The following is a 25,920-nucleotide window of genomic DNA, read 5'->3' as shown; positions in this document are numbered from 1 at the left end:
CGAGTTCCAGTTTCAAACAATGAGGCGTTCTCTTGGAAAGGGGTAATGATGAAAATGAGTAATAAAGAAGAAAGAAAGAGAAAGGCGGGAGGGCTGAAGACACGGCTCTGCTGTAAGCGCTTGCCTCACACACACCAAGCTGTAGCTTCTGTCTTCAACATTTCTTAAACAGGCTGCAGTAGCAAAGGGCTGTAATTCCAGGACTAGAGAGGTGGGCACAGAAGGATCCGAGAAGTTCAAGGTCATCCTTGACTACATAGCAAGTTTGAAGGCAATGTGCAACATGAGATACCGAGACCCTGCCTCAGAATGAGGGGATGGGGTGGGGGTGATTCTGTCTTTTCTATCAGCTACAACACAGAAAGCCTATTAGAGTTAATAGAAAACACCTGCTCAGACTTTTTCCAAATTAATCAACAGCTAGATTAAACAGCTTACAGACAGACACAGAATACACACATTTCTATCAGTTTCCCAAGTCCCTTGTGGAGCAAGGACTATGACAACTGAGTGATAGCCATCCAGGCCACTTCTGCTGATTTCCTGAAGCTAGTCACTAAATTAAAAATAAATTCCTTTTCACAGAGGCTGCTGAGAGAAAGAGCTCCTCAGACTCTAATAACCACTAAGAGAAGAACTGACTGTGCATTAAAGGGGGTGAAAGTAAAACATAGACTACCTCTTCCATTGTTTCCTCGATCTGAGCAGAAACGGGTTCGGGGGATCTGAGACCAACAGGTACAAACACTGGTGCTTTGTTTAACTCTTCTGGGGCAAGATGACAGGTTTCCTCCTCATAGTCAGAGGCGAAGTCCTCAGCATCATCTTCATCCTCTTTCTGAGAAGCCCGAAGAGTCACCAGTGTGGACTTGGAGGCTCGAGGCTCCTTCTTAGCAGTCTTACCTCGAAGTCGTTTTGATGCACGCCCTTTGGTCATGGCCGGTTTCATCTTCCTATGTGTTCTTTTCCCAGGTTGATCTGTCTCACACTCAGAGGCAGAGGAGATGGTTGTTCTTCGGTGTGGAGAAGTTTTGGAATGATTTGATTCTTTCAATAGTTGTGGACTGCTGTGTGTTTAACCAAAATAACTGTTATCATCGTGTGTGCGTCAGGATAATTTCAATGAAAGCCAGACTGTTAAGAGTAAAATCTCAGATCCAACCAGTCAAAGAGAGACCTGGGCTAAGGAGATAGCTCAGTGGTAGGGCGCCTGGCCAGCACAGGAAGCCCTAAGTTAAACTCCCAGCGATGATGATGACGATGGCGACGATGATATACCATCTCATTTTATGATGCTAGAATTAAACCTAGGGCCTCAAAAGTCTTATGCAAAGGTTGTGCTCATGAGCTCTATGCCTAGCCCCACCCATTCTTTTAAAAACGTATGTCATGAATATAAGAAAGGGACTGACTACTACTTAGTGTCCTATTCAGTTATATATCTATAAATGTTGCATAGTAAGTTTTTAATCCTGGCCTTATAGCCATGACATAGTGACTGAAGTAAAACAAACACAAAATTGGAAATAACTAAAAGTAAACCAAATAAAATATACTGAACCAACCAATAATGAATATGAAATCAAACAGTGACACTAGTTTATCTTACTGGGTAAGTATTTAGGACAATAATGTTCTTCAAGAACTTGGGTTTCTTCCCACTTTCTTAAAAATTATGAATGAAAGTGCCCTTTTTTTGTTTACAGCCAAACTAGAATTAGCATTCTAATTACTGAGGTAATGCATAATATCTTTTCATCAGAAAAAAAGTACATTGCTATAAATAAAAAAGACCTGTAAATAAAGAACAGTACATTAAGGTAGAACTTATTTAAGATATAGGTGCTTTTTATTTCCTATTCTGAGTCTCTAAAATAAAATATTACCTAATTTGTTTACTGAGACCCTGTTCTTCAAGCCCTGAAGAAGATGCAGGACGGTCGTCTGCAATCTCATCCTGAGCACCTCCTAACGGTCCAGCTTTCAGCGCAGTATCCTTTCTGGCAGAACCCGGCTCTTCAGGACCTACACAATCTTCTCTCACTGAAACCTCCAGAGGTGCTGGAATCTCTGTCTTTTCCTTAAATAGAAGAAGAAAAGAAGAAGAAAGAAGGAAGGAGGAGGAGGAGAAGGAGAAGAAAGCACACAAATGTTACCATGAACACAATCTATACTAATATAGTTTAGCAACCTGGCCTAGTCCTCTAAACTCAAGAAGCCACAGGTGATCCAATTTTCAAATCTGTATAAGCTTGTGACATCACTCACTGTTCAGGGAAATGTGTGCAACATAAATGTGAGGTCTTTCACCACTGCTCTCCTTCATGACCCTGACCCAGCAGACATACTGACAAAAACATTTTTTCAAATCTTACTTTTAGAGAACACTGTAAGTCAAAATCTCCTTTCTGCAGCACATTATCTTCTGGGTTTGGTGCTGTGCTCGGATGTGTCGTGTCTTTTTCTACACCTGGTTGCTCTCTTTTACGGAGGGCTCCTCCTAAGTTTGGTTTAACCTTTTGGAACCGCCTTCTTATCAACGTTGCTGGACTTGAAACATGTGGTTTAATTTCTTGCCTACAGTGAAAGTACAAGTTATATTGAAGGCCAGAACTCTCTGTCAATATAACAACATTTAACAAGTATGGGTTCAAATTGACTCTAAATTTAAAGGATTATATATAAATTGGAAAATAAAGGCAGGCATGTAAAATGAAACATCACATTTTATATATGAAATGGAAAGAATAAAGCTTTTATAACTTCCATTTTCTGTACAGTCTGTGGAACAGTTTATAGTATTAATCTTTGTTTATTTTCATTTACTAGTTCTAGTCTGGTTTCATATAACTTTAAGTAATTAACAGAGAAAAAAATTAGGCACTCCAAACTTGCAACAGAAGCTGAACACAGGTTTCATAACAGCATTTTAAACAAAAGCCTTAAGTGAGCCCTTCCACATGAGCAAATACACAATGGTCCTACTTCCCAGCTCGAGTCTATTCTTTCACATTCCTGAAATCTCACGGAAAGGTCTTATTGACAGGCAGTGCCCTGGATGGCCCTGAACTCAGAGGACCTCCTGTCTCTGCCTCCCAAGTGCTGAGATTAAAGGCGTGCACCAGCACACCCAGCACAGAATGAGGCCATTTTAAACCAGGCCTGCTGGCACAAGCTTCATCCCAGCTACTAAGCCCAACACAGAATCACAAATTCATGCTTTGCCTGGCCTATAAGCAAGTTTAAAGCCTGGGCAACATAGCAAAATTCTGTCTCAGATAAAATAATAAAGGGTGGGGTACACAGCTCAATAGTAGAACCCTTGCCTGGCATGTAAAGGCCCTGGGTTCGACCAACAGCATCACAAAACACAAAAGCAACCTCAGAATGCCTTTACATAAACTCAAGTGTGTAACAATCAGAAAACCGTCTTTGACAAGGTTCATGCTTTTCTTGTGAAAATCAGACTCACCTCATCTGTTCATCTGAAACACTGGTTTTATTACTACTTAAGTTTTCTACAGGAACCACATGGCCTTGACTTTCATCCAGTCTGCACTCTGAAATTCTGGAGGACACTTCAACTTCACTTTCGATGTGATTTGCCTGAAAAGACAAAACTGGGTTAGTGTGATTTTGGGGGTTGGGACTGGGAGAGTTGAGACAAGATTTCTCTGTGTAGCCCTGGAACTCATTCTGTAGAACAGGCTGGCCTTGACCTCACAGAGATCCACCTGCCTCTCCCTCTGTCTCTGCCTCCCAAGTGTTGGAATTAAAGGTGTAAGCCACCTCCTGGTGTGTGATTATTTTTGAAAAGTAAAACATTTAAAAATATTTTAATCAATATAATAAATATTCAGTTTCTATTTCTCCTCCTTGGGATGCTGGGAATTGACCCTGACAGATGAGCATGTACTCTGTCACTGAGCTATATGCCTAAGCCAAACGTTCTGCAGCTAAAACAAGCCACCTCACACAAAGCAAGAAGTGCAATGATTTATTACAGCCTGGGTTTATATAATACCACGAAAGCTCCTAGAGGGGGCTGGGACCTGATCAGCAAATCCGAGGACCCGAGTTAGGATCTCCAGCACCTACATGAGAGCGGTGAGAGAGGAGATAGCAGAGCACATTTGTAACCCAGCACTAGGACCCCTGGCACTCACTAGCCCACTAAGCTAAAGCAATAAGCTCCAGGCGCAGTGGAAGACCATCTCCAACAGTAAAGAAATACACCACATATACCCTCTGACCCATGCCTACATGCACATGTGCATATGTATATATGTGTGTATAATATATGAACTTGTATATTCATCATAACCACATCCAGCAGCTCTCAGAGTCTTCTGTTATGAAACAGAGTGTAATTTGTACTGATTATGACTGGAGGTGTAGTTCCATTGCATACTGCATGCACAAAGTTCTGGTTTGATTCTCAGCACCAGAAGTTTAATGGTTTTTTTAAAGGTGCTTTTATTGTTGTTGTTCAAATGGGGCTTGTAACTATTTTTAATCTAGGTTTTAGTATAACACCTAGAGAGAAAACTATAAAGACTAGTGGAAATTAACTTCTTGGGACTTAGATTTCCTTTTCTAATATCAAAAGACTTATTAAGAAATTGATTAAGGGCCAGCAAAATGACTCAGAGAGTCAGTGATGGCAACCTGACTCCAATCCTCAGAATTCATGTGGTAAAAGGAGGGAGGGGGGTGCAGGGAGAGAGAGCTGTAACGGACCCCACAGCTGATCTTGCATGTGTGCTGTGGCATATGGACAGAGCGGCATACCCCTACAATTGCAGCATTTGGGAGGCAAAAGCAAGAGGCTCAGAAATTCAAAGCAGCCTCAGCCATACACTGAATGTAAAAGAAAGAGCAAGAAATTAGCTAAACAGAATGGAATGATGGTGTAGTTCTGTGACTGAAGCACACAGGCGTGTAAGGCCGGAGGATAAAAGCTGGTCTCAGCTAAATAATGAGAAACTATTTAAAAGGTAAAAACAACGATTCTTAAAAGGGCTAAGCTGTCATTCAGAACAGTACACTGGCGGCTGGAGAGGTGGCTCAGGGGTTAGGAGCACTGGCTGCTCTTCCAGAGGTTGAGATACAATTCCCATCACCGACATGGCAGCTTACAACTGTCTGTAACCCCCAGATCTGACACCCGCACATAAATTAAAAATAAATTATTTTAAAAATATTTCTCTTTAAAGAAAGAGAAACCCTGCCTTTGGAGGAAAAAAAAAAGACACTGTTATTTATACAGCAAGAATGATATAACTGTTGTTTTTGGATAGAGAAATTAGCTACTAAGTACTAAGAGAAGGTGAATATAAGGGACATGTGAGCAGACGAGCCCAGGCCGGGCTATCATTCACTGTTTTAGCATGCACAGAGGAGCAGTTCTCTCACCATCGGCAGGCATTTTTCAGTCTCATCTTTTTGCAGCTCTGTTCCTTCATTCTTAGCTATGCCTCCAGCTTCGCCTTTTTCTACTATTTGTCTCTGTCTGGCCTTTTGTATATTTGGTCTTGGTCTCTGAAATCGACCCCTCACGGGCAGAGTAATTTGGACACTTTGCTTTGCTTCTTGTGTGTTCATGTTCATCTTCTGAGTTCTAGAAAAAAGGACAAAGAGGAAGACAAGAAGCTTGACAACTGTTAAAATATGTAACTTGAATTTCCTCCAGTAAACTCTCATAAAAACATTCTTTCAAATTACTCAAGAAAAGTATCTTCTCATTACAAAAATATATTGTAAAAGTTGGTAGAGCCATCGGGAGAAATGGAAGCTACTTCAGGTTTGAGGATGTGCCACACAGGAGAGGATGTAGCTAGTGTAAAGTCCTAGGTTTAAACCCAGCACAGTAAAGATGAAAAAATAAGGGGGTGGGGGAGAGGAGCAGGAGTAATTCTCAAGTGTTAATAAAATTGTACGATGTGCCTGAAATAAGCAAATGTATAAAAAGCAAACAACAGAATGGTGGGTGCCAAGAACAGGAAAGGGAGAAGGAGGAACGCGGGCAGTTGGTATTTACTGAGCACAAAGATTAAAAGATTTATGAGAAAGAAAAAAGTGTTCTGGGGATAAATGGATGGTGGTATGGCCTGTAAAACAAGGAGTGGTGCTTTATAATTTGTGTCACCATGTTTGTACAACTAAAAATAGTTTTAAAATTACAAGTTTTATTTTATGTATGTATTTTTCCAAATTTGTAAAAGTCAGTGAATTTATAGCACATATACATACATATTTTTAGTGTACTACTTTCCCTTTTTTTTTTCTTTTTTTTTTCTTTTTTTTTGATTTTTTGAGACAGAGTTTCTCTGTGTAGCCTTGACTATCCTGGACTCACTTTGTAGACCAGGCTGGCCTCGAACTCACAGAGATCCACGTGCCTGTGCCTCCCAAGTGCTGGGATTAAAAGTGTGCGCCACCACGCCTGGCCATAAATCTTAAACAGTTAAAAAAACAAAAAAGGAAGCAAGTAAGTAAGCATGTATGTTGAAAAGATGTTCAATACCAGGTAAGTGGAGTGGCCATGCCTTTAATACCAGCACTTGGGAAGGCAAAGGCAGGTGGATCTCTGTGAGTGAGGGTGGCCTGGTTTACAAAGCAAATCCAGGACAGCCAGGGCTACAGAGAAACCCTGTCTCAGAAATACAAAGAAAGGAAGAAAGAAAGGAAGAAAGAAAGAAAGAAAGAAAGAGAGAAAGAAGACATTCAATAGCATCTGGTTTTCAGCTTTAGGTGGCCACCCCTATCAATTAGACCAATCACTCTCCAGCCACCGCTCCCCCTTTTAAATAATAAAGAGATGTTTCAAAGAAAAGCCTCTCTGATTTTAGATTTTTAAGGAAATATTACTGCTTACCCAATAGGAACAACTAAGTCATCCTCCTGGTTTTGTGTTAACTGAGAACCTTCTTTGGGTTCACATGAATTTGGTGGTAAAGGCTCCTTCTCAGTCTGTACGCCCAGTGGTATCACAGCCTCTTCTGCCTCATGACCTGGTTCGTCATTTTCTCTTGATGCCATTAGGGAAGGCACAATCTAGTTTAAAAAGACAAAGCAAACAAATGAACCAACCAACAACAGACTATTAGCGTAAGAATGAACCAACCCATTCTTTGTAGAATACAAGAGGGCAGTAGCTACTTGTCTACTAGAAACTCACCTTACAGAATTATGTAAACAAACACATACATGCACATAAGCAAGGATATGATTTTAGGGCCATCCTCCACATATAAAAGAAAAGCAAAATATAGAAATAAGATAGTATATCATAGAATTTTAAATTTAAATTCTATTTTCTGGGAGAACACTGATTGGCACTGAAATCAGGCCCTCATACATGTAAGGCAAATTACCACTGAATTAAATCTGAAATTTTTTTCCTTTTTTTACCTCTTAAAAAAAAGTATGTATATATGTATGTATGTATGTATGTGTGTATGATGATGATGATGATCATCATCATCATCATCATCATGTAGACAGTGGTCTGCCTGCATACACACCTACAGGCCAGAAGAGGGCATCAGATCACTTTATAGATGGCTTTGAGCCACCACAAGGTTGCTGGGAATTGAACTCAGGACCTCTAGAAGAGCAGTCAGTGCTCTTAACCTCTGAACCATCTCTCCAGGGCCCTTTCTTCCTTTTTTTTTGGAGATAAATTTCACTGTATAGCTCTGGCTGGTGTGGAACTCAGACACCCTCCTCCCTCTACCTTCCAGTGTTGAGATTAAAGGTGTGTGCCGCCACCACTGGCTCTTGAGCTTCTTTACAATGAAGAGACAGGGTCTCACCCTGCTGCCTATTTCTTAGACTGGCCTTGAACTGCAACTCTCCTGCTTTAGCCTCTGAAATAGCTAGACTCTGTACCACACCCAAGTTCAACCTGATATATTCCAGTACATAACCACACTAACAATTCTTTTCTTTGTACTAAGCCCAAAAGATGGTTAAAATATTATATTAAGTGGAAATATCAGATGCTAAGGAATGATGACATTCGTGGCATGTAATACTTATACAGCTACATGTATATATTCAAAATGGCCAGATTAATTAGGGAAGAAAAATAAATAGAACATGGAGCTCTCATTTGAAATACAGACATAGCTTTCCAAATTTAAGATTCCATAATGAAAACATAGTAAATAAAAAATAGTTTCTCTATGAGACAGAAGAGATGGCTTAGCCATTAAACACACCAGCTGGGTCCGCAGAAGACTCAGGATCTATTTCCAGCACCCACATGGTGACTCACAACCATTTGTAACTTCAATCCCAGGGGATCTGAGGCCCCCTTCTGGCTTGTGCGGGCACTGCACACATGGCTAAACACCCATCCATACAATAAAATAGGAAAAGTAGTTTAACTTTTATAAAGTTAAAGAAAGTGCAAATATAGAATGTGATTCTAAAATGCAAAATAGGAATTTTATTTATAAAAGGTTCTGTAAGTTACTTGGGAGACAGGAAGGTCACATATTCAAGATTTGCCTAGGTCATAGTGTAAGTTCTAGGCCTGCCTGGGGAAACTTTATGAGAACCTGTCTCAAAATAGAATTTAAGAAGGCTGAGGATATAGCTTCTTTCTCTCTAATATCTGCGAGGAACAAAACAAAAACAAAGAACCAGTTTGAATATTAACATTTCATTTTAGTTTCTGACATACAATCTTAACTTGTTATGGACTAAGGTAATGAGGTAAGGAAATAAAATAACTACTTCAACTCATGCCGACCATTCCGTTTTTCACATTAGCTTGACAAGAGAATAAAACAAAGCAGTATTATTCCCATTTTCCCTAAGGAGGAACTTGTTACGTAGTCCTCCCATGGTGACAAAGCCCTAAGTCAGTAGAGCCTAAATGCCGTAGGTGGCTGTCAGACACACACTGCCCAGGCCTGCCCACAGAAGGCCAGTGTCTTATCATAAACTAGATGGAATAACGGCAGCAAGCACAGAGCAATAACACACACAGTAAACATTATATGAACTTGCAGTGGTTTAATAACCACAGTAAAAACAAGAGCCCAGAAAGGTGACCTCCGCCTTAACCATTACTCACGTGGTGAGGAGAGGGAGACTCGGCTTGTTCGCTGTCCTGCTGGAGTATGAGGCCCCCCATCCTGTCCGCTTCTGACTTCTTCCCAGGCACACAGGGCTCTGCTTCTGTGTGTGCCCTCTTTAAAGCTGCTCTTGACAAGTTTGGTTTTGGTTTTTTGAAGCGACTTCTCAGAAAAGGAGCTGGTTTAACTTCCAGTGGCTTCGGCCCTTGAGGAGGCTGCGTGCTTTTGGAACAAGCACATCAGACTTGATTAGAATGCAGTGACGCGTCAACGTGAGCAGCACTAGAACAGCCCTGGGCTGGTGGTAAGCTTCTATGTGCTTTTGTTTTGGTTTACACAGGGTCTTCCGATGTGACCCAGGCTGGTTTGGAACAGGCTCTGTTAGGCCAGACGCGCCTTCAATCCCCCTTCATTCTCCTGCCTCCACCTCACAAGTGTGGGCATGCACAATCGTAGCCTTAATTCCAATCTTTAACGGGAAACAATGGAATGATTCATTAAACTATGACACATTGAGTTGTACGATCCAGGTACATCGTTTTTTGCATGAAGAAAACACTGGTCAGACCCATGTTGACTAATGAGTATGTGTTACATGTAATTTGTTATTAAATCTCACCTCTGGCAAGCAGAATGGACTTATCTTCTCTCCCAATCGTCCATACACTATCTGAAAACTTCTAACACTGTCGTGTACTTGTTATGGCGTAAAAGCTCACTTCCTTTAACATGATCTGCAAACAGAACCTTACAGTCTTTTCCCTTAAAGGCATGCACATCTACTTAATCGTACCTTAAGTTAGCATCTGGAAACTCTTCTTGAACATCTGGAAGTTGTATCCCTTGGTCTGTTTTATGGTGTTCAGAATTCTGTGAGGAAGACTCCACATGATGTAAGTGATTTGATACTTCCTTATCAGCATTTTCTTGTTCTTCCACAAATGTAGGCGTCACTGATACTTTACTGCTAATATTCTTGAAAAAAGAATCACAATATATCACAAACAGTAATTCTGTAAGCATTTCATACATTTTAAACAAAGCTTCCTAAATCAGTGCATACAGAAGCTTGTTTTTAAGTGTTAAATATAAAAAGCACAAGTACTAAAACTTAGGATTCAGGAATGCTTTCCTTTCATGTTATATATTATGACTATTCCAAACCACAGACATCATTATCTATGCTAAGAAGAAATCCTCAAAAAGTGTTAAGAATATGAACTAAAGGGCTGGAGAGATGGCTCAGAGGTTAAGAACATTGGCTACTCTCCCAGAGGTCCTGAGTTCAATTCCCAGCAACAATCTGATGGCTCATAACCATCTATAAATGCAATCTAGTGCCCTCTTCTGGCCTGCAGTTGTACATGCAAACACAATACTGTATACATAATAAATAAATAAATCTTTTTTTAAAAAAGAATATGAACTACAAACAAAAGGAAATTTTTACCAGAAGGTTTAAAAGTGGAAGCAGTGAAGTGGCAGGGAGAATGAAAACATATACAGGTTTTTATGATCAAAATAATTAATTGTCAGCCCATGTTTACACTAAGACTGATACAAATTTAGTCTAATTTTCTATGTACTTTTTATCTAAGTGAGTAACTTCAAATTGCCATTATTAGTAGTAACTTTTCCACAATTAGAAAACGTTTTAAAATTTTTAAGTGAAAAAACAGGTGTTTCAGAACCTAAAACAAACAAATAAAAAAAATAGCGTTGGAAAAGATTTTCAATTTTTCTTTTTCTTTCCTTTTTTAGACAGGGTTTCTCTGTATAGCCCTGGAACTCACTCTGTAGACCAGGCTGGCCTCAAACTCAGAAAACCGCCTGCCTCTGCCTCAGCCTCTGGAGTGCTGGGATTAAGGGTATGCACCACCATGCCTGGCTAAGAGATTTTTAAGTATTTTTGGACATAAGGGTAGTAAAAATAAAATTATCTTGGCAGCCTTGCTGAGAAATGTTTCTAAAACACTGTAAGACAGAGAAATACATACTTTTCCGTGCAGTGAGGGCCCGGCGCTGCTGTCATCCTTCCTGCTCTGGGTCACATCTGTCTTAGGCTGCGCTGAAGTGAGATCCTCTGCTTCACGGTCTCTGGGAGAAGCATCTATCTTTTCTACATCTGCCGCCATTTCCTCACCAACGCAGACTTCTCCAGACCTTCTCTCCTGCGAGACAGAACTCTCTCTTTCTGTTTCTTTCAAATCTTCGTTTGTTTCCTCAATGGCAGTCATCTCCCCCGGAGCCACGACCATCAAGGAAGTCAGGTCTTTCTCTTCTGCAGGGCTCACCTCCACTTCTGCCTCTTCCCTGCTTGCGCTGCTGCAGATGTGCACCTCACCCGCCCTCTGCTCCACTGGTGCTCCCAAAGCCTGTTGTCTTTGGGAAGTCTCTGTTCCCATCTCTTCCAGGGGCGGCTCCATTTCTGCCGTGGCTTTGGCCTCCTCGGCGTCTTCCATTGCAGCAGAAACTTCTAGTCTTTCAGTGTCTTCTGACTGTGCCTCCCTGTCTTCAGTGCTATCAGGGGTCCTCTCTTTTGTCGGCAACTCTTCTCCAGCTTCTTGCAAACCTGTCTCCGTTTCACTAACTGGGCTGACCTCATTGGAGCCATTTTCCTGTAAAAATATTTCTTTTCTTCCAGTTTCTCCTAAATTTGTGTAAATTTCCTCAGTGGTATCAATTAGCTCTGGCACCTTCTCCATAGGAGAACTCTCATTTAAAGTTGCTTTCAAACCTGTCTCTGTTTCCATGGGGACGTCAATCATTTCTGCTCCCATCTGCCCTGGGGAAGTATCTCTTCCAACTGTTTCCAAACCTGTCTCCATTTCCATAGTGACATCTGTCATTTCTGACATCTTTATACTAGAAGATGTGTCATTTCTTCCAGTGTCTTTTAAATCTGAGTCCAATTCCTTCATGGAAGGAGTAGCAATAAGACTAGCGACATCTGGTGCCTTTTCCCTGGGCGACGTGTCTGGTCTTGCAATTTCTTCCAAAGTTAATGCTATTTCTCCAGATTCAGGAATCTCCTCTGGTACCCCATCCTTGGAGGATACTCTTCTTCTTGTTGTATTGGGTTTTGGTTTCTGAAATCGAATCCTTAGAACTGGGGCTTGTTTCACTTTATCTGCTTTATTACCCTCTTGAATACTTGGAAAGAAAGGAAGAAAAAGAAAGAAAGAAAGACTATTACCAGTTGAACAGATAACAGCTAAGAAATCTCTATACAGGGGCTGGGGAGCTAGCTCAGGGGTTAAGAGCACTGACTGCTCTTCCAGAGGTCTTGAGTTCAATTCCCAGCAAACACATGGTAGCTCACAACCATCTATAATGAGATCCGATGCCCTCTTTTGGTGTGCATGCAGAACACTGTATTCAAAATAAATAAATAAATCTTTTTTAAAAATTAAAAAGAAAGAAATCTCTATAGAAACACTAAAAACCAACAAATTTTTAAAAAGACAAAATCGCTAGGCAAAGTGGCATGTGCCTTTAATCCCAGGGCTCAGGCAGTGGAAGCAGGAGAATGTCTATGATTCTGAGGCCAGCCTAGAGAATGAGTCCAGGACAGCCAGGGCTATATAGAGAAACCTTGTCTCAAAAAGATAAAATAAAAATAAGGTTTTAATAAAATATAAGACCCAGTGTGGTAGCATTTACACATAGATAATGTTTAGAACTATTACTGAGGCCAACGAGAACATCAGCTAATTGTCCTTGAACAGTCACCCACAATGTCCCTTTTGCAATTGTTATTTCATCCTAGGCAAACAATGGTTAGGAAAAACACAGAAACCTGCAGTGGTGCTAGCTCAAGTTGTGTCTGCACTTTTACCTGTTTACTCCTACTATCTCTTACCTAGCCATACAGAGTCATAACGGCCCTGACGACGTCAACAGTGAGGTGAAGCATGACTCTAATAGGAAGTTGCCTATGACCAAGAACAAGGCCTGCCCTTTACACTTTATAAGACAGTTTGAGTGTGCTACTTTAGTTCCTTAAGAGCACATGCTCCAGACAGAAGGACAGGAAACGCAGAGTTCTGCTGATTCTACTGAGCATACACACATTTATATCAAGGGCCTGCACACCAGAAGAGCAGCAGCACTCTTTGCTTTGTATTTTCGTCATCACAACGGACGGCAAACCCAATAAATCTATGAAGAGAGCTACTGAATAGAGTCATCAGTGGGGTAAAGTAGAGCAGGGCTTTAGTCTCAGCACTTAGAAGAAGCTAGCGGACCTCTGTGACTTCCACCCTAGTCTGGTCTCCACAGGCAGTTCCAAGCCAGCCAATACTGCACAGTGTTTGGGAGGATGGCAGGGGGGAGGGGGGAGGGAGAAGGAAGGAAGGAAGGAAGGAAGGGAGGGAAGGAGGGAGGGAGGGAGGAGGGAGGAAGGAAGGAAGGAAGGAAGGAAGGAAGGAAGGAAGGAAGGGAGGAAGAAAGGCAGATCAAAGGTCATTGAACTGTATAAGCCAAAATCCCAGCATTAGGCTGTGGAGGCAAGAGAATTACAACCCTGAGGACTGCTGGGGCTACTTAGCCAGACTCTGGAAAGACAGTGGCAGGAAGAAGGAAAGAAGGGAAAGAGAAGTAGAGAAGGGAAGCAGGAGAGGAGGAAAATCAGTAATCTTGGTTGGGTACAAACTACACTAAATAAAACACTACATTTACTCAGTAGGTCATACTGAACAACTGTATAGCTATTTACTGAGCTTTAAAATATTCTGACACACTCTTCTGGTTCTAGGCGCTGAGGAAGCGCGGGTTATCATGCAGACATGGCCAAGTCCGAGAACCACACCGCACACAACCAGTCCCACAAATGGCACAGAAATGGCATCAAGAAACCCTGGTCCCAAAGATACGAATCTCTTAAGGGGGCTGACCCCAAGCTCCTGAGGAACATGCGCTTTGCCAAGAAACACAACAAGAAAGGCCTGAAGAAGACGCAGGCAAACAACACAAAGGCAATGAGTGCCCAAGCAGAGGCCATTAAGGCCTAGTGAAGCCTGAGGCCATTAAGCCAAGATGCCAAAGGGCCCCAGCCGCAAACTCAGCCAGCTTGCTTTCATCGTTCACCCCAAGCTGGGGGAATGGATTCGAAGCTACATGGCCAAGGGTCACAGGCTCTGCCAACCAAAGCCCAAGGTTCAAACCAAGGCAGAGGCCGCAGCTCCAGCTCAGGCCCAGGCTGCAGCCCCAGCTCAGGCTCCCAAGGCTGCCCAGGCCCCTGCGAAGGCCCCATAGAAAAGGCTTCTATCTGCCAATGTCAAGACCGACGGACTGGTGTGACACTCCTACCTACACACTATTTACAGATGACCAGTGTCCTATGCTGTTTTTACAAATAAAACCAAGGCAAGATCTTCAAAAAAAAAGTTCTGGGACAACAAGATGACTCAGAGGGGAAAAATGCTTGCTCCACAAACTTGATGGCCTGAGTGTGATTCTGAGAATGCTAGATAGGAGAAAGACTTGGGAAAGCTATTCACTGACTTCCACACACATGCCAAAGCACACGATAGGAACATGAACATTGAGTGCACGCGTGCACACACACACACACACAGGCACACACTCACATACACATTTTAAAGAAGTTTTAACATAGGCACCTTGTATGGGTAGACAATGCTTTCCCAAGGACAAAGGTTATTAAATGAAACCTCAGTGCCAGATATGAGATACTTCTTTATGAGTTATTGGTCAGCAAGGCTTCCGGGGCCCCTCAAACAGGAAAAGCTATCACCACTGCTCTCTGTTCTCCCTAAGTAGATGGTAAGACCCTATTGCTAAAGACACAATACACTATGGTTGCAGGACACAGAGAAATCAAATTGGCACTGAGCAGAAACATCCTCTCTGATGGCTACAAGATGTTACGCAGACATGGAAAAGAAAGTCATCAATGGTCTTACCCAGAGAACCCTGAAGGTTACAATACTGACCTGCCAAGGTGTGCCCACTGGTACAACAGTGCCATAAAGGTGTGTGTGTGTGTGTGTGTGTGTGTGTGTGTGTGTGTGTTGGCACACAAGCATGTGTGTGAACTAATAACTTTCTGATTGGATCTGAGTCCTCCACCACAGGAAGAAATTGTACTTGGTACTGTAAACCTGCTTGAAAACCCATCACTGAGGAGGTTGTAGGCTCCGGCTTGGACCTTCTACTGTTGTTTTCCTAAATGGGTATGTGTCAAACTGTCTTCTAAGTACTTATATTTAGACACACCTATTAGGGCTGCTGTCAACTTTGGTCAGAAAAGTTTTTCTGCAGTGGGTAGCAGGTAATTCTCTCTTACCTGGTCAAAGTGTTCAAAACAAGTGACTGTTGGTGCTAACCCTGAACGGGGACACCTACATGAACCCCCTCAAGACTTGAGGACATCATGAAAGGGACAGAAAGAACGTACGAGCCAGAGGATGAGGAAGAGTGCTATAAAGTGCTGTCTTCTGAACGTGCCATGAGGAGCAAGATGAAGAAAAGAAATAGATGAAGGAAGGAATAAGGGGAATTCCTGAAGTGAAGGAGGCCTATACTTCAAGTTAGTGAACCATAGGCTGAACTGCAAATGTAAATGTGAGAGAACAGAAACATGAAGTCCACACTGTTATCTCTGCATCTGTGTACAAATAGTACCACTGTACTGGCTGCTTTTGTTTGTCAACTTGACACATGTTGGAGTCATCAGAGAAGAAAGAGCCTCAATTGAAAAAAGACCTCCATAAGATCCAGATGTACGGCATTTTCTCAGTTAGTGATTAATAAGGGCAGTCTCAGCCCATGTGGGTGGGGCCATCCCTGGGTGGCCCTGGGTTCTATAAGAAAGCAGGACAGTGAGCCACACCCCTCCATGGCTTCTGCATCAGCTCCTGCCTCCAGGTTCCTGCCCTGCTTGAGTTCCTGTCCTGACCTCCTTTGATGATAAACAACATGAAGTGTAAGCCAAATAAACCCTTTCCTGCCCACCTCGCTTTCTGGTCATGGAGTTTTAATGAAGCAATAGAAACTCTGACTAAGACAACCACACTATAAGCACCCTAACAATTCCATCAGTCTGGTTTAGTAAAACCACAGGTAAAATAATAAACAGGAACCCTGGCTATGAGAGGATGGGCTCTCCATCCAATTGACCTCATTTTAGAAAATCAGACATTACCAGGAAGTAGCACTTCTTTAGACACAGACACCTAATTAACACAGCATGTTAAGTGGAAAGCTATTCCTATTAACTCAGCTCCTAGTCTATACTAACTAGCCTTCTTCAAATCACCTACAGCTTAGCATTAACATGAACGCTATGACATAAAATCCTTGAAAAGAGTTACTCTTCAACATTTTTAAAATAAAGCTTTACATAATGACAACTCACCCTTACGTGGATTTAATGGGACAGTGGGGCACAAGCACTGCCACACGCACATGGAGGTCAGAGGACAACTTATGGGCACTGGTCCTTGTCCCACCATGTGGGACTCAGAGATGGACCTCAGGTCATCAGACTTGACAGCAAGTGCTCTTTCCCCAGTGAACCAGCTTACCCACCTTTTAGGGGCTTAAAGGGTTTATTTTTATGTGTATGTGTGTGTATATATACCACATGGATTTTGGTGCCCAAGGAGGCCAGAGGGTATCGAATGCCTTAGTTGTGAGCTGGATGGTATAGTGATGGGAACAGAACTTGGCTCCTCTGCAAGAGCAGTACGCAATCTTAACAGCTGAGGCTTCTCTCTAGCACCTTAACTACTTTTAAACATAATATAGGTACACAGATGGAGAGGCCATTTTGTTTGTTTTTGTACAGTCAGGGAGCTGGCTCGGGAGGTAAAGCGCTTCCAAGCCTGATGACCTGAGTGCCATTCCCAAGGAACATGTGGCGGGAGGGGGACCGACTGCCTCAAGTTGTTCACTGGCCTCCCCATGCATGCTATCACACGCACACTCCACCTGTCTAACACAGAATAAATAAATATAATTAGCTTGACTTGTTTAAAATAATTTGTTATGCTCTAAGGCCTTAATGAAAATTTCAAAATTATGTAACTGAAAAAACAATGTTTACCTTGGACAGTCATTAAGAACTTTGGGCTCATCAGACTGCACATGTTCCAAAGTATCCTTTTTTTCAGGCTGTGACAGGGTATCTTCGCATTGGCAGTTTTTATTTGACTCATTTTCCATTTGTTGAGGAATCTTAATAACAAAAATGATCATATTTTAGATTTCACAATGAAACACAAAACTTTTGAAGTTTTTACTGAAAAGTCCATCTTAGCCAGGTATCATGATGCATGCTGTTTTCCAACACCTGGGCAGTAAGTGTAGGACAATCACATTCCCAAACAAGCCTAGGCTACATACGGAATTTGAGAACACCCCAACTACAAGAGATTCCAGCTCATTTGTGTTTAAATAAATGGTTAAAAAAAAAAAAGAAAAAGACAAAATTATAAAGTAACAATCAAAAAACACCTTTTAGTGTTTTTCTGTTAGCTATCTTAGAAAATTACATAAGCTACAACTTTAACTCATCTCACAGTCCTATTCTTTTCTGCCCAATCAGAAAACAATGTTTCAGACACATCTATTTCAGTCTGTTTCCATCTCTTTCGTCAGAATCCTCTAGCATTTGTATTTCTAAAGTCTTACTGTTATAAGTACATTAGACAGTGCTAGGGATGTAGCTCAGTTGGAAAGAGTGCTTGTCTGGCACGCACAAAGCCCAGCATAAAGAACAAGCATGGCGGCACATGCCTACAATCTTAGCGCTTATGTGGAGGCAGGAGGATCAGAATTCAATGTTATCCTCGGTTATTCAATGGGTTGGAAGCCAGCCAGGGCTACATAAGATTCTGTCCAAAATATAAGAAAGACGGGCTAGAGAGATGGCTCAGAGTTTAAGGGCACTGGCTGCTCTTCCAGAGGACCTGGGTTCAATTCCCAGCAACCACATAACGGCTCACAACTGTCTGTAACTCCAGTTCCAAGGATCTGACACCCTCATACAGACACATGTAGGCAAAACATCTATGCACATAAAATGAAAATAAGTGAAGAAACAAAAATAAAAGAAATAAATTATACCAGAAGAAAAGCAAATCTTAAATAATAATAATGCCTTGCTTTTTTCCAAGGACTATATAAATAATCTAGAACTCAATGAGCCAGGGACATAGTTTGGTAGCAAGGGTGCTTTCCTAGTTTGGTCCTTTACACGTTGCATGCACACATGCATGTAGTCAAACACATATTCATTATTTCCGTTTTTGGAATTACGCTTGAAAGGAACTTTCAATATTTTAGTTAAGCCAATGTTAAAATCACATATGTGACTACTTTTTTAAAAGGAGGCTGAGAATATGGCTCAAGGGTAGAGTACCTGCCTTACCATGCTTGATCTCAATCTCAACCATAGGGAAAACCACATCCAAATATGAAGTAAGCTGAGAGCAAATAAATAGTCATGTACAATGCTCAAATATCAGAAATGACGTAACATAAAACTCTTCACTCTAAGATTTTGGCCACAAATGTCATAAAAAAACAAAACAAACAAAAAAACAAAAACAAACTCAAAAGCTTATTTTAAAAATGCAAAAAGTTTACATTAAGGCTTATGTAATTGCTTAATAAATGTTATCAGAATCAACATACCCCAACACAGGATTCATTTTTTTCTCTATCAACACAGGATTCATCCACTTTACTCTTCTCTACATGAGCCCCAATTTTGTCCTGCAATGTGAGAATTTCTTTTCTTTCTGCAGCTTTCTCTACATTTGGTTTTGGTCTTTGCATTCGGCTCCTCATTAGTCGTGCAGGTCTTAAGACCTTTGGTTGACTATCCTCCTGTATATGAGATTTTTCACTGAAACTATAATTATAAAGAAATGAAAGCAATGATTGCAGCAAAGCCATAAAGTTGCTTGGTTACATATGTAAATAAATCATGTTAAATAAAAAATATTTCCCAAGTATTCTCAAGAGTATACTGAAAGATATTTACTAGACATCTACAACCCATTCTTTCACAGATAATCCTGGAAGCCCAGCTATAAGAACCACAGATACCACCTCATGCCTCTCCCAACAGACAAATCTGCCACTACCAATATGCTTCCCCACCATCGATGAGGGATGATGAAATCCCTCTGAAAATGTAACTGTACAGTAGAACTTACTCTGACAGCTGATGATAAGAAAGCCATACACTATCACCACCTTCTCTGGACATTCCATATGAATAGATAAAACATATCCCCCAACCAGGCCTCGTGTGTGTATGATGAAGAAACATGTGGTCACATGCTAAAAACCATGAGAATAGGTGAAGACCTTGAGCAAAACCCTGATAAGCAGCTTAGCAAAATGTTCTTAAGTAAGCAGTGTTGTTGATTTTTACAGACATAATGATCATAGACATCGTAAAAAAGTAATTTCTCCAAAAGATAGGTGATATTGAGGCTCTCAGGAGAACCAAAGAGAAACGTTATTCATGCCTGATTTCCCATTTGAGAAAATGTTATTTGGTATATTCATTAATGATGCATAATAAAACCAAAAGTATTTAACAACCATCAAAATCTCACATCAAAAATGGAAAAACCTGTGATATGATTACTTCTTTCAGGCTATCAGCGTATAATGCCAGTGTTGGCATAATGTTCCTGTGCACTGTGTAGAGTTTGCCCTTGTTCATTCAAGTGCTAATTTCTCCACCCCACTATCTAGTTTCAATCAGGACACTGCATTGTGGTGTTTTTCTAAGTATCTCCTATCTCCTCGGTGTAAACATGTCATTATTTGCTCTCTGTACTGTCAATAAAAACCAACTAGCCAATGCTGAGCAATACAGAGAATAGGGTGGGACATCTGGGTCCGGTGAGGGGAGGAGAAAGAGCAGGAAGGAAAGGAGGATGCAGATGGAGAAGACTGGAAAACGAACCAGACCTAGAAGAGTTAAAAATAAAAGTATAATGTGGGAAATCTGAATGGGAGGAAGTGATATTATCCTGGAGATTTAGTATGGAGCAAGTATTGCACAGCATTATGCTATAGGCTAATTAAGTATATCCTAGTGTGTTTGGATATTTGAGTATATACCTGGCTAAGGGGTAACCATGATTATACTAAAATTATAAATCAATATTGGATATTAATAATCATTCAACACGCTAGGGAAAAGTGCTAACTTATTGAATAGCATCCCACTATTAGCCCAGACTCGACTGATCACAACCATATCTGTGGATAAGCTGGCTTATATCCCTATTAAGTTAAATCGTCCTTTAGAAGTCACTTGATACAAATATAACCATTCACAGATATATCTTAATCATTCATTTACTTGACAAGACTTACTAGCAAAGATTAGGAAATTAAAGAAAGCACAAAACTGGGGCTGGAGAGATGGCTCAGTGGTTAAGAGCACTGCCTGCTCTTCCAAAGGTCCTGAGTTCAATTCCCAGGAACCACATGGTGGGTCAGAACCATCGATAATGTAACCTGATGCCCTCATCTGGCCTACAAGCAGACAATACTGTATACTTAATAAATAAATCTTTTTTTAAAAAAAGAAAGAAAAGAAAGAAAGCACAAAACTGCTACCTATGGATTCATATGGTCATTTAAAAGTTTTATTTACTTATTTTTGAGACTGGTCTCCTGTATCACAGGTTGGCCCCCAAATCACTCTGTAGATACAGAAGATAACCTTAAATGTCTGATTCTCTCACCTCTGTACCTCAAGAGCTGGCATCATAAGCATATGCTACCATACCTAGTTTACATGGGCTTCCCGACTGAACCCAGAGCTTTGCACAGGCCAGGCAATGGGACACAGCCCTAGTCCTACCCACACCATCATTTCTACCTATGATATCAAGCACACAGAGCACTAGAAAATTTCTTGCTACTATCTAAAATGAAAATAGATGATATACCCTAGTTGAAAAATTCAGACTTCATTAAAATGAAAACTAATAATTATGGGGGCTGGAGAGATGGCTCAGAGGTTAAGAGCACTGGCTGCTCTTCCAAAGGTCCTGAGTTCAATTCCCAGCAACCACATGATGGCTCACGACCATCTATAATGAGATCTGGTGCCCTCTTCTGGCATGCAGGTATACATGCAAGCAGAACACTGTATACATAAAATAAATAAATCTTTTTTAAAAAGAAAGAAGAACCTAATAATTACAACGACTCCTGAAGGTCATTTCTTCCCAAGTACTTACTCAGACACAGTTTCAGCACCTGAGTTCTCTCTTTCTGTATTATCTGTCCCAAAATTTTCAGATACATTCCTTCTCTCCTTTTCCATGTGATTCTGTAAATGTAATTTTTCACATTTAAGCTATTTACTAAAAGTACTTTACTTACTAATTAAACAAACAACAAAAAGGGGAAAAAAAAAACCTGAGGCCAAAGACATGGCTCAGTACACAGGGTGCTTATAGTCCTGGTAAGGTGGGGAGACTAGCAGACACCTAAAACTCATCAGTCAGCTGTCCTAGCTTAAAGAAAAGCTTCTCAGAAGCAAGCTAGATGGCTACCGAGAACTAACACTGAAGCTGATCTCCAGCCTCTACACACATGTGCACATATATGTACACACACAAATGCATGGAACACAAACATGAAATCACACACACAAATAATATAAATAAACATTTTATACAATTTAAAAAGTGAGCTGGGGGATGTAGGTCAGTGGTAAAATGTTTGCCTAGCATGAGCCAGGCTCAACCCCTAACAGCACATAAACATCAAATTTATCATCAAGGAGATTTTTTTTTTCAAATGTCATAGGCCACATTTTAAAGTAAACAATGAAACCAAGACCAATAAAAACAAATATGATCTTAGATTTTCATGTTTTTCTATTCGTAACAATAGCTTGAAATTACAAGCTAATATTTGTAATAACTTAGAAAGTATTTTCATAATTTTAATTTCACACCATCTCTTAAGCCACACCTTTTCAGCTGAAGATTCTGACGGTGAATTCTTGCTCCTTTCATCTTGTTTATCTTGTGAAACAACTGATTTCTTCCCAACTGCCCTGGACAGATTAGGCTTAGGTCTCTGGAGCCGACCTCTTGATTTTGGTTTAACATTTTCTGCTTGTTCAGTCTCTCTTAAGGGGAAAAAAAAAAAGAGTAGTATTATTTACATTGCAACCAACAAGTAATCATAATCAAATGGAACTCTAAAAAGCTAGAAAAAGAGAGGCAGGTGGGTTTGAAGAGCTCCTTAAAGCTTACCGAGGATGAGAGAGAATAGCAAAGAGAACTGAAAACAGACTCATTCGATCAGATGTTAAGAATTACCGTCACCATCACTAGTTAAGATGCATAGTGGAACAAACGTATAAACATATAAATGAAATGAAATAAAAAATTACTTCAAAACACACCGGATTTTATAACAGAATAAAGATAGTATCTCAAAATAGTAAAATTGAAATGCATAACACAGAATTCTTAAAAATAGTTTGTTCAACAGTGCACATCTTTCCACCAAGCTCTCAGGAAGAACAGAGAAGTGAATCTGAGTTTGAGGCCAGCCTGAAATACACAATAAGTTCCAGTACAGCCAGAACTACCCAGCAAGACCCTATGTCAAAACACAAAAACAAAACAAAAAATCAAAATTAAAATAACCACTACAAAAAAAACAAAATTCTGATGGGAAAATTGTTTAACAAGTAAAATAAAGCTGGCTCCATTCCTTGTTCTATGCTGACAATATAGTCCTAGTATGCATGCACGCGCACGCACACACACACACACACACACACACACACACACAGGGGCTACATCCTTTACAGAAATAGTTTAATTTTTAAAACCTTCACTTAAAAACATACTTGCAATCTGGCATAAAAGTGAAAGCATAAGATTGCAAGATCATGGGCGTTGTTTGAATAAACAACCTCAGTGGCCACGAGTAGAGAACAAACACCACAAACCAGGACACATTCATACAATGAAACACTACCAAATTATAAAAATAAAGAGACTTTTCCATCCAGGCGGTGGTGGCGCACACCTTTAATCTCAGCACTCAGGAGGCGGAAGCAGGCGGATCTCTGAGCGCGAAGCCAGCCGGGTCTACAGAGCTAGGTCCAGCACAACCAGCGCTACAGAGAGAAGCCCTGCCTCAAAAGACCAGAAAAAGGAAGGGGGGGAGGGAGGCAACTTTTACAGAAAGGCATGGGGGAACCATGTAAGATGTTATATAAGTATGGTGCAATTAGCCTTTAAAATATTTTTAAGAAACTCATACTTGTCTCAACATACACACACAAAAGACATAACCCAGCTTACTTGTTAGGATGAGAGAAGACAGGGTGTCTGTGTCTTTTTATGCTTTGTTATGTTTAGCTGAACAAACACAGTTTATTCCAAAAATTAATCTTAAAAAAATTGATTCTCAATGTGGCATGCTTTACTGATGAAAATAAGCACTCATGAGCTGAACAGGTTTTCTTTTTCTTTTCATATGCATATGGTATACATGTGTATTCATGTGTGTGTGTGGACGTGGGTGGGGGTGTAGGCCTGTGGTGGCTATTTTGGGTTGTCATCTTGATTCCATCTGGAATTAACTAAAATCCACATACATACATAGACAAGCAGGCAGGCAGGCAGGCAGATACACACACACACACACACACACACACACACACACACTTCAAAATGGTAAATACATATCTTTTAAAAAGAAGTTCTCAAAGGCTGAAGATACAGCTCAGCCTTAAATCTTCGAAGGCTTGCCAATATGTGTGAGGTCCTGGGTTGAATCTCAGAATCAGAAAAAGAATGAAATGGTTTTTTACAAGAGGTGCTAGTGTAGACAGTACTTACGGTGACTTGTTGTCTGGGCCGGCACTTCCCCCCTCTGTACAGGCATGCTCGGCACTCTTCACCTCACTAGAGGCAGCCCCTCCGGCTCCGGACACAGGCACAGCCGCAACAGGTGACCCTGAGGACTCACTTGCTAGTGGCATGATGTCATGCTGATCACTGAGGAAGGAAGAATGCATCAGGAAGAAAGGAATTCCTGGAGTTAAGTTTTCACACCGCTAACAGATACTCTGTGTGTGTGTGTGTGTGTGTGTGTGTGTGTGTGTGTGTGTGCGCGCGCGCACGCGCGCATGCGCGTACATATTAGTATGGTATGAAACCTCTCGTCGTTGTTGAGGAACTATCTCCATTGTGTTTTTGAGACAGGATCTTTCACTGGCCTGAGGCTTATCAATTAGCCTGGGATGGCTGGGAAGCAAGCCCAAGGGCATTATCTCACCTCTGCCTCCTACACACTGCCATGATCACTGTGTGCCACTATACCTGGCCTTTTATACGGGTGCTGGGAATGAAACTTGATCAGTGGTCCATGCCTGTAATCCCAGCACCTGGGAGGCTACAAAAGGAGGATTTGTTTGTTTGTGTGCTTATTTGTCTCAGGAGCAGAAACTACTGAATAGTCCAAGGAAACCTAGAGCCTGCTAGGTCACCCAAGCTCACCCTGACCTTGCAATCTTCCTGCCGCAGCATCCTCAGTGCTGGCATTTTAGGTGTGCACAAGCATAAACATAATACACAATGACTATACAAAGAAAATTAACCAAGCAGCTGGAAAAAGGGCTCAGCAGTTCCGGTACATACTGTTCTGGCAGCGGTCTCGTGTTCAGCCTCTGTGAGCACCTGCATTCATGTGCATGCATACATCCACACAGATGCACACACATGCACAAATAACTAAATAACAGAAATAAATCTTTTTTAAAAAATTCATCAAGACACAACAATCTTAGTTATTTAGGAGCCTAACAAAAAAGTTTGAAAATAAATAAAGGAAAGCAAACAAACAAAAAAAAAAGTATAAATCAAACTGCGTGTGGTGGTGCACGCCTGTAATCTCAGCACTTAGGGAGGCAGAGGCAGGCAGATCGCTGTCAGTTAGAAGCCAGCCTGGTCTACAAAGTAAGTCAAGGACAGCTAAGATTACACAGAGAAACCATGTCTCAGGGGAAAAAAAAGTGTAAATCCAGAATGACAGTTGAAGACTTCAATACTCCTTCCTCAGAAGACGTAGATAAAGCCAATTAAGAGGTAGAGAGTACCATGTGGAAGAGATGGGCTCCATCCTCATCTCCATCTTTTCACTGGATGCTAAACCTGCCATGTCATCTGTGTTTTGTGTAAAGGAGGGTATCTCTTCCACATTGCATTCACTTTCATTTTCCTCAGGACATGTATCTAGGAATATAAAAGAGACATTATTGCAAAAAAAAATGGCAAAGATATTTGTTGACATAACGTTCCTGTGGACTGTGTACAGTTTGCCCTTGTTCATTCAAAAGCTGGTTTCTCCACCCCACTATCAGATTTCAATCTGGACCTTGCATTCTGATGTTTATTCTAATTATTTCCTGTCTCAAGTTTGTGTAAATGTGTTACTTTTTTTTTTCTTTTTTTTTTTTTGTATTGCCAATAAAAACCAACTAGCCAATGCTGAGCAAGACATTGGGTGGGTCATGCGGGTCCAGTGAGGGAAGGAGAAAGAGCAGGAAGGACAGGAGGGATGCTTGTGGAGAGGACGGGGAAGCACCAAGAGAAAGGAGCTGGATCTAGAGGATGAGTTTTAAAAAAAAACCAGAATAATGTGGGAAATCTGAACAGGAGCAAACTATACTAGGTTGGAGGTTTAAGATGGAGCAATTATTGAGCAACACTGTACTCTAGGCTAATTGAATAGATCCTAGTCTCTCTTTTGTTATTTGGGCATAAAGCTAATTAAGGAATAACCGCTGTTT

General features: G+C 41.0%; 1 protein-coding gene across 1 annotated transcript in view; it reads right to left on the bottom strand.

The window, feature by feature from the left end:
* BDP1 (BDP1 general transcription factor IIIB subunit) overlaps nucleotides 1-25,920 on the bottom strand; it is a 96,329-nt gene that overhangs the window by 34,047 nt on the left and 36,362 nt on the right. Inside the window, exons 11-26 of the mRNA XM_084801342.1 lie at nucleotides 25,228-25,363; nucleotides 23,969-24,127; nucleotides 22,077-22,236; nucleotides 21,335-21,426; nucleotides 21,088-21,240; nucleotides 18,753-18,972; nucleotides 17,161-17,291; nucleotides 11,087-12,242; nucleotides 9,883-10,064; nucleotides 9,089-9,311; nucleotides 6,878-7,056; nucleotides 5,416-5,620; nucleotides 3,473-3,606; nucleotides 2,376-2,577; nucleotides 1,887-2,080; nucleotides 680-1,067 (exon numbers count right to left, since the gene is read on the bottom strand). Of these exons, the coding sequence (XP_084657468.1) occupies nucleotides 680-1,067; nucleotides 1,887-2,080; nucleotides 2,376-2,577; nucleotides 3,473-3,606; nucleotides 5,416-5,620; nucleotides 6,878-7,056; nucleotides 9,089-9,311; nucleotides 9,883-10,064; nucleotides 11,087-12,242; nucleotides 17,161-17,291; nucleotides 18,753-18,972; nucleotides 21,088-21,240; nucleotides 21,335-21,426; nucleotides 22,077-22,236; nucleotides 23,969-24,127; nucleotides 25,228-25,363 (3,914 nt within the window). The remainder of the gene's footprint in view (nucleotides 1-679; nucleotides 1,068-1,886; nucleotides 2,081-2,375; nucleotides 2,578-3,472; nucleotides 3,607-5,415; nucleotides 5,621-6,877; nucleotides 7,057-9,088; nucleotides 9,312-9,882; nucleotides 10,065-11,086; nucleotides 12,243-17,160; nucleotides 17,292-18,752; nucleotides 18,973-21,087; nucleotides 21,241-21,334; nucleotides 21,427-22,076; nucleotides 22,237-23,968; nucleotides 24,128-25,227; nucleotides 25,364-25,920) is intronic.

The sequence above is a fragment of the Acomys minous genome (assembly GCF_964271855.1).
Source record: "Acomys minous genome assembly, chromosome: 11".
NCBI classification, from domain to species: Eukaryota; Metazoa; Chordata; class Mammalia; order Rodentia; family Muridae; genus Acomys; species Acomys minous.
This window is presented reverse-complemented; position numbering and strand designations above follow the sequence as displayed.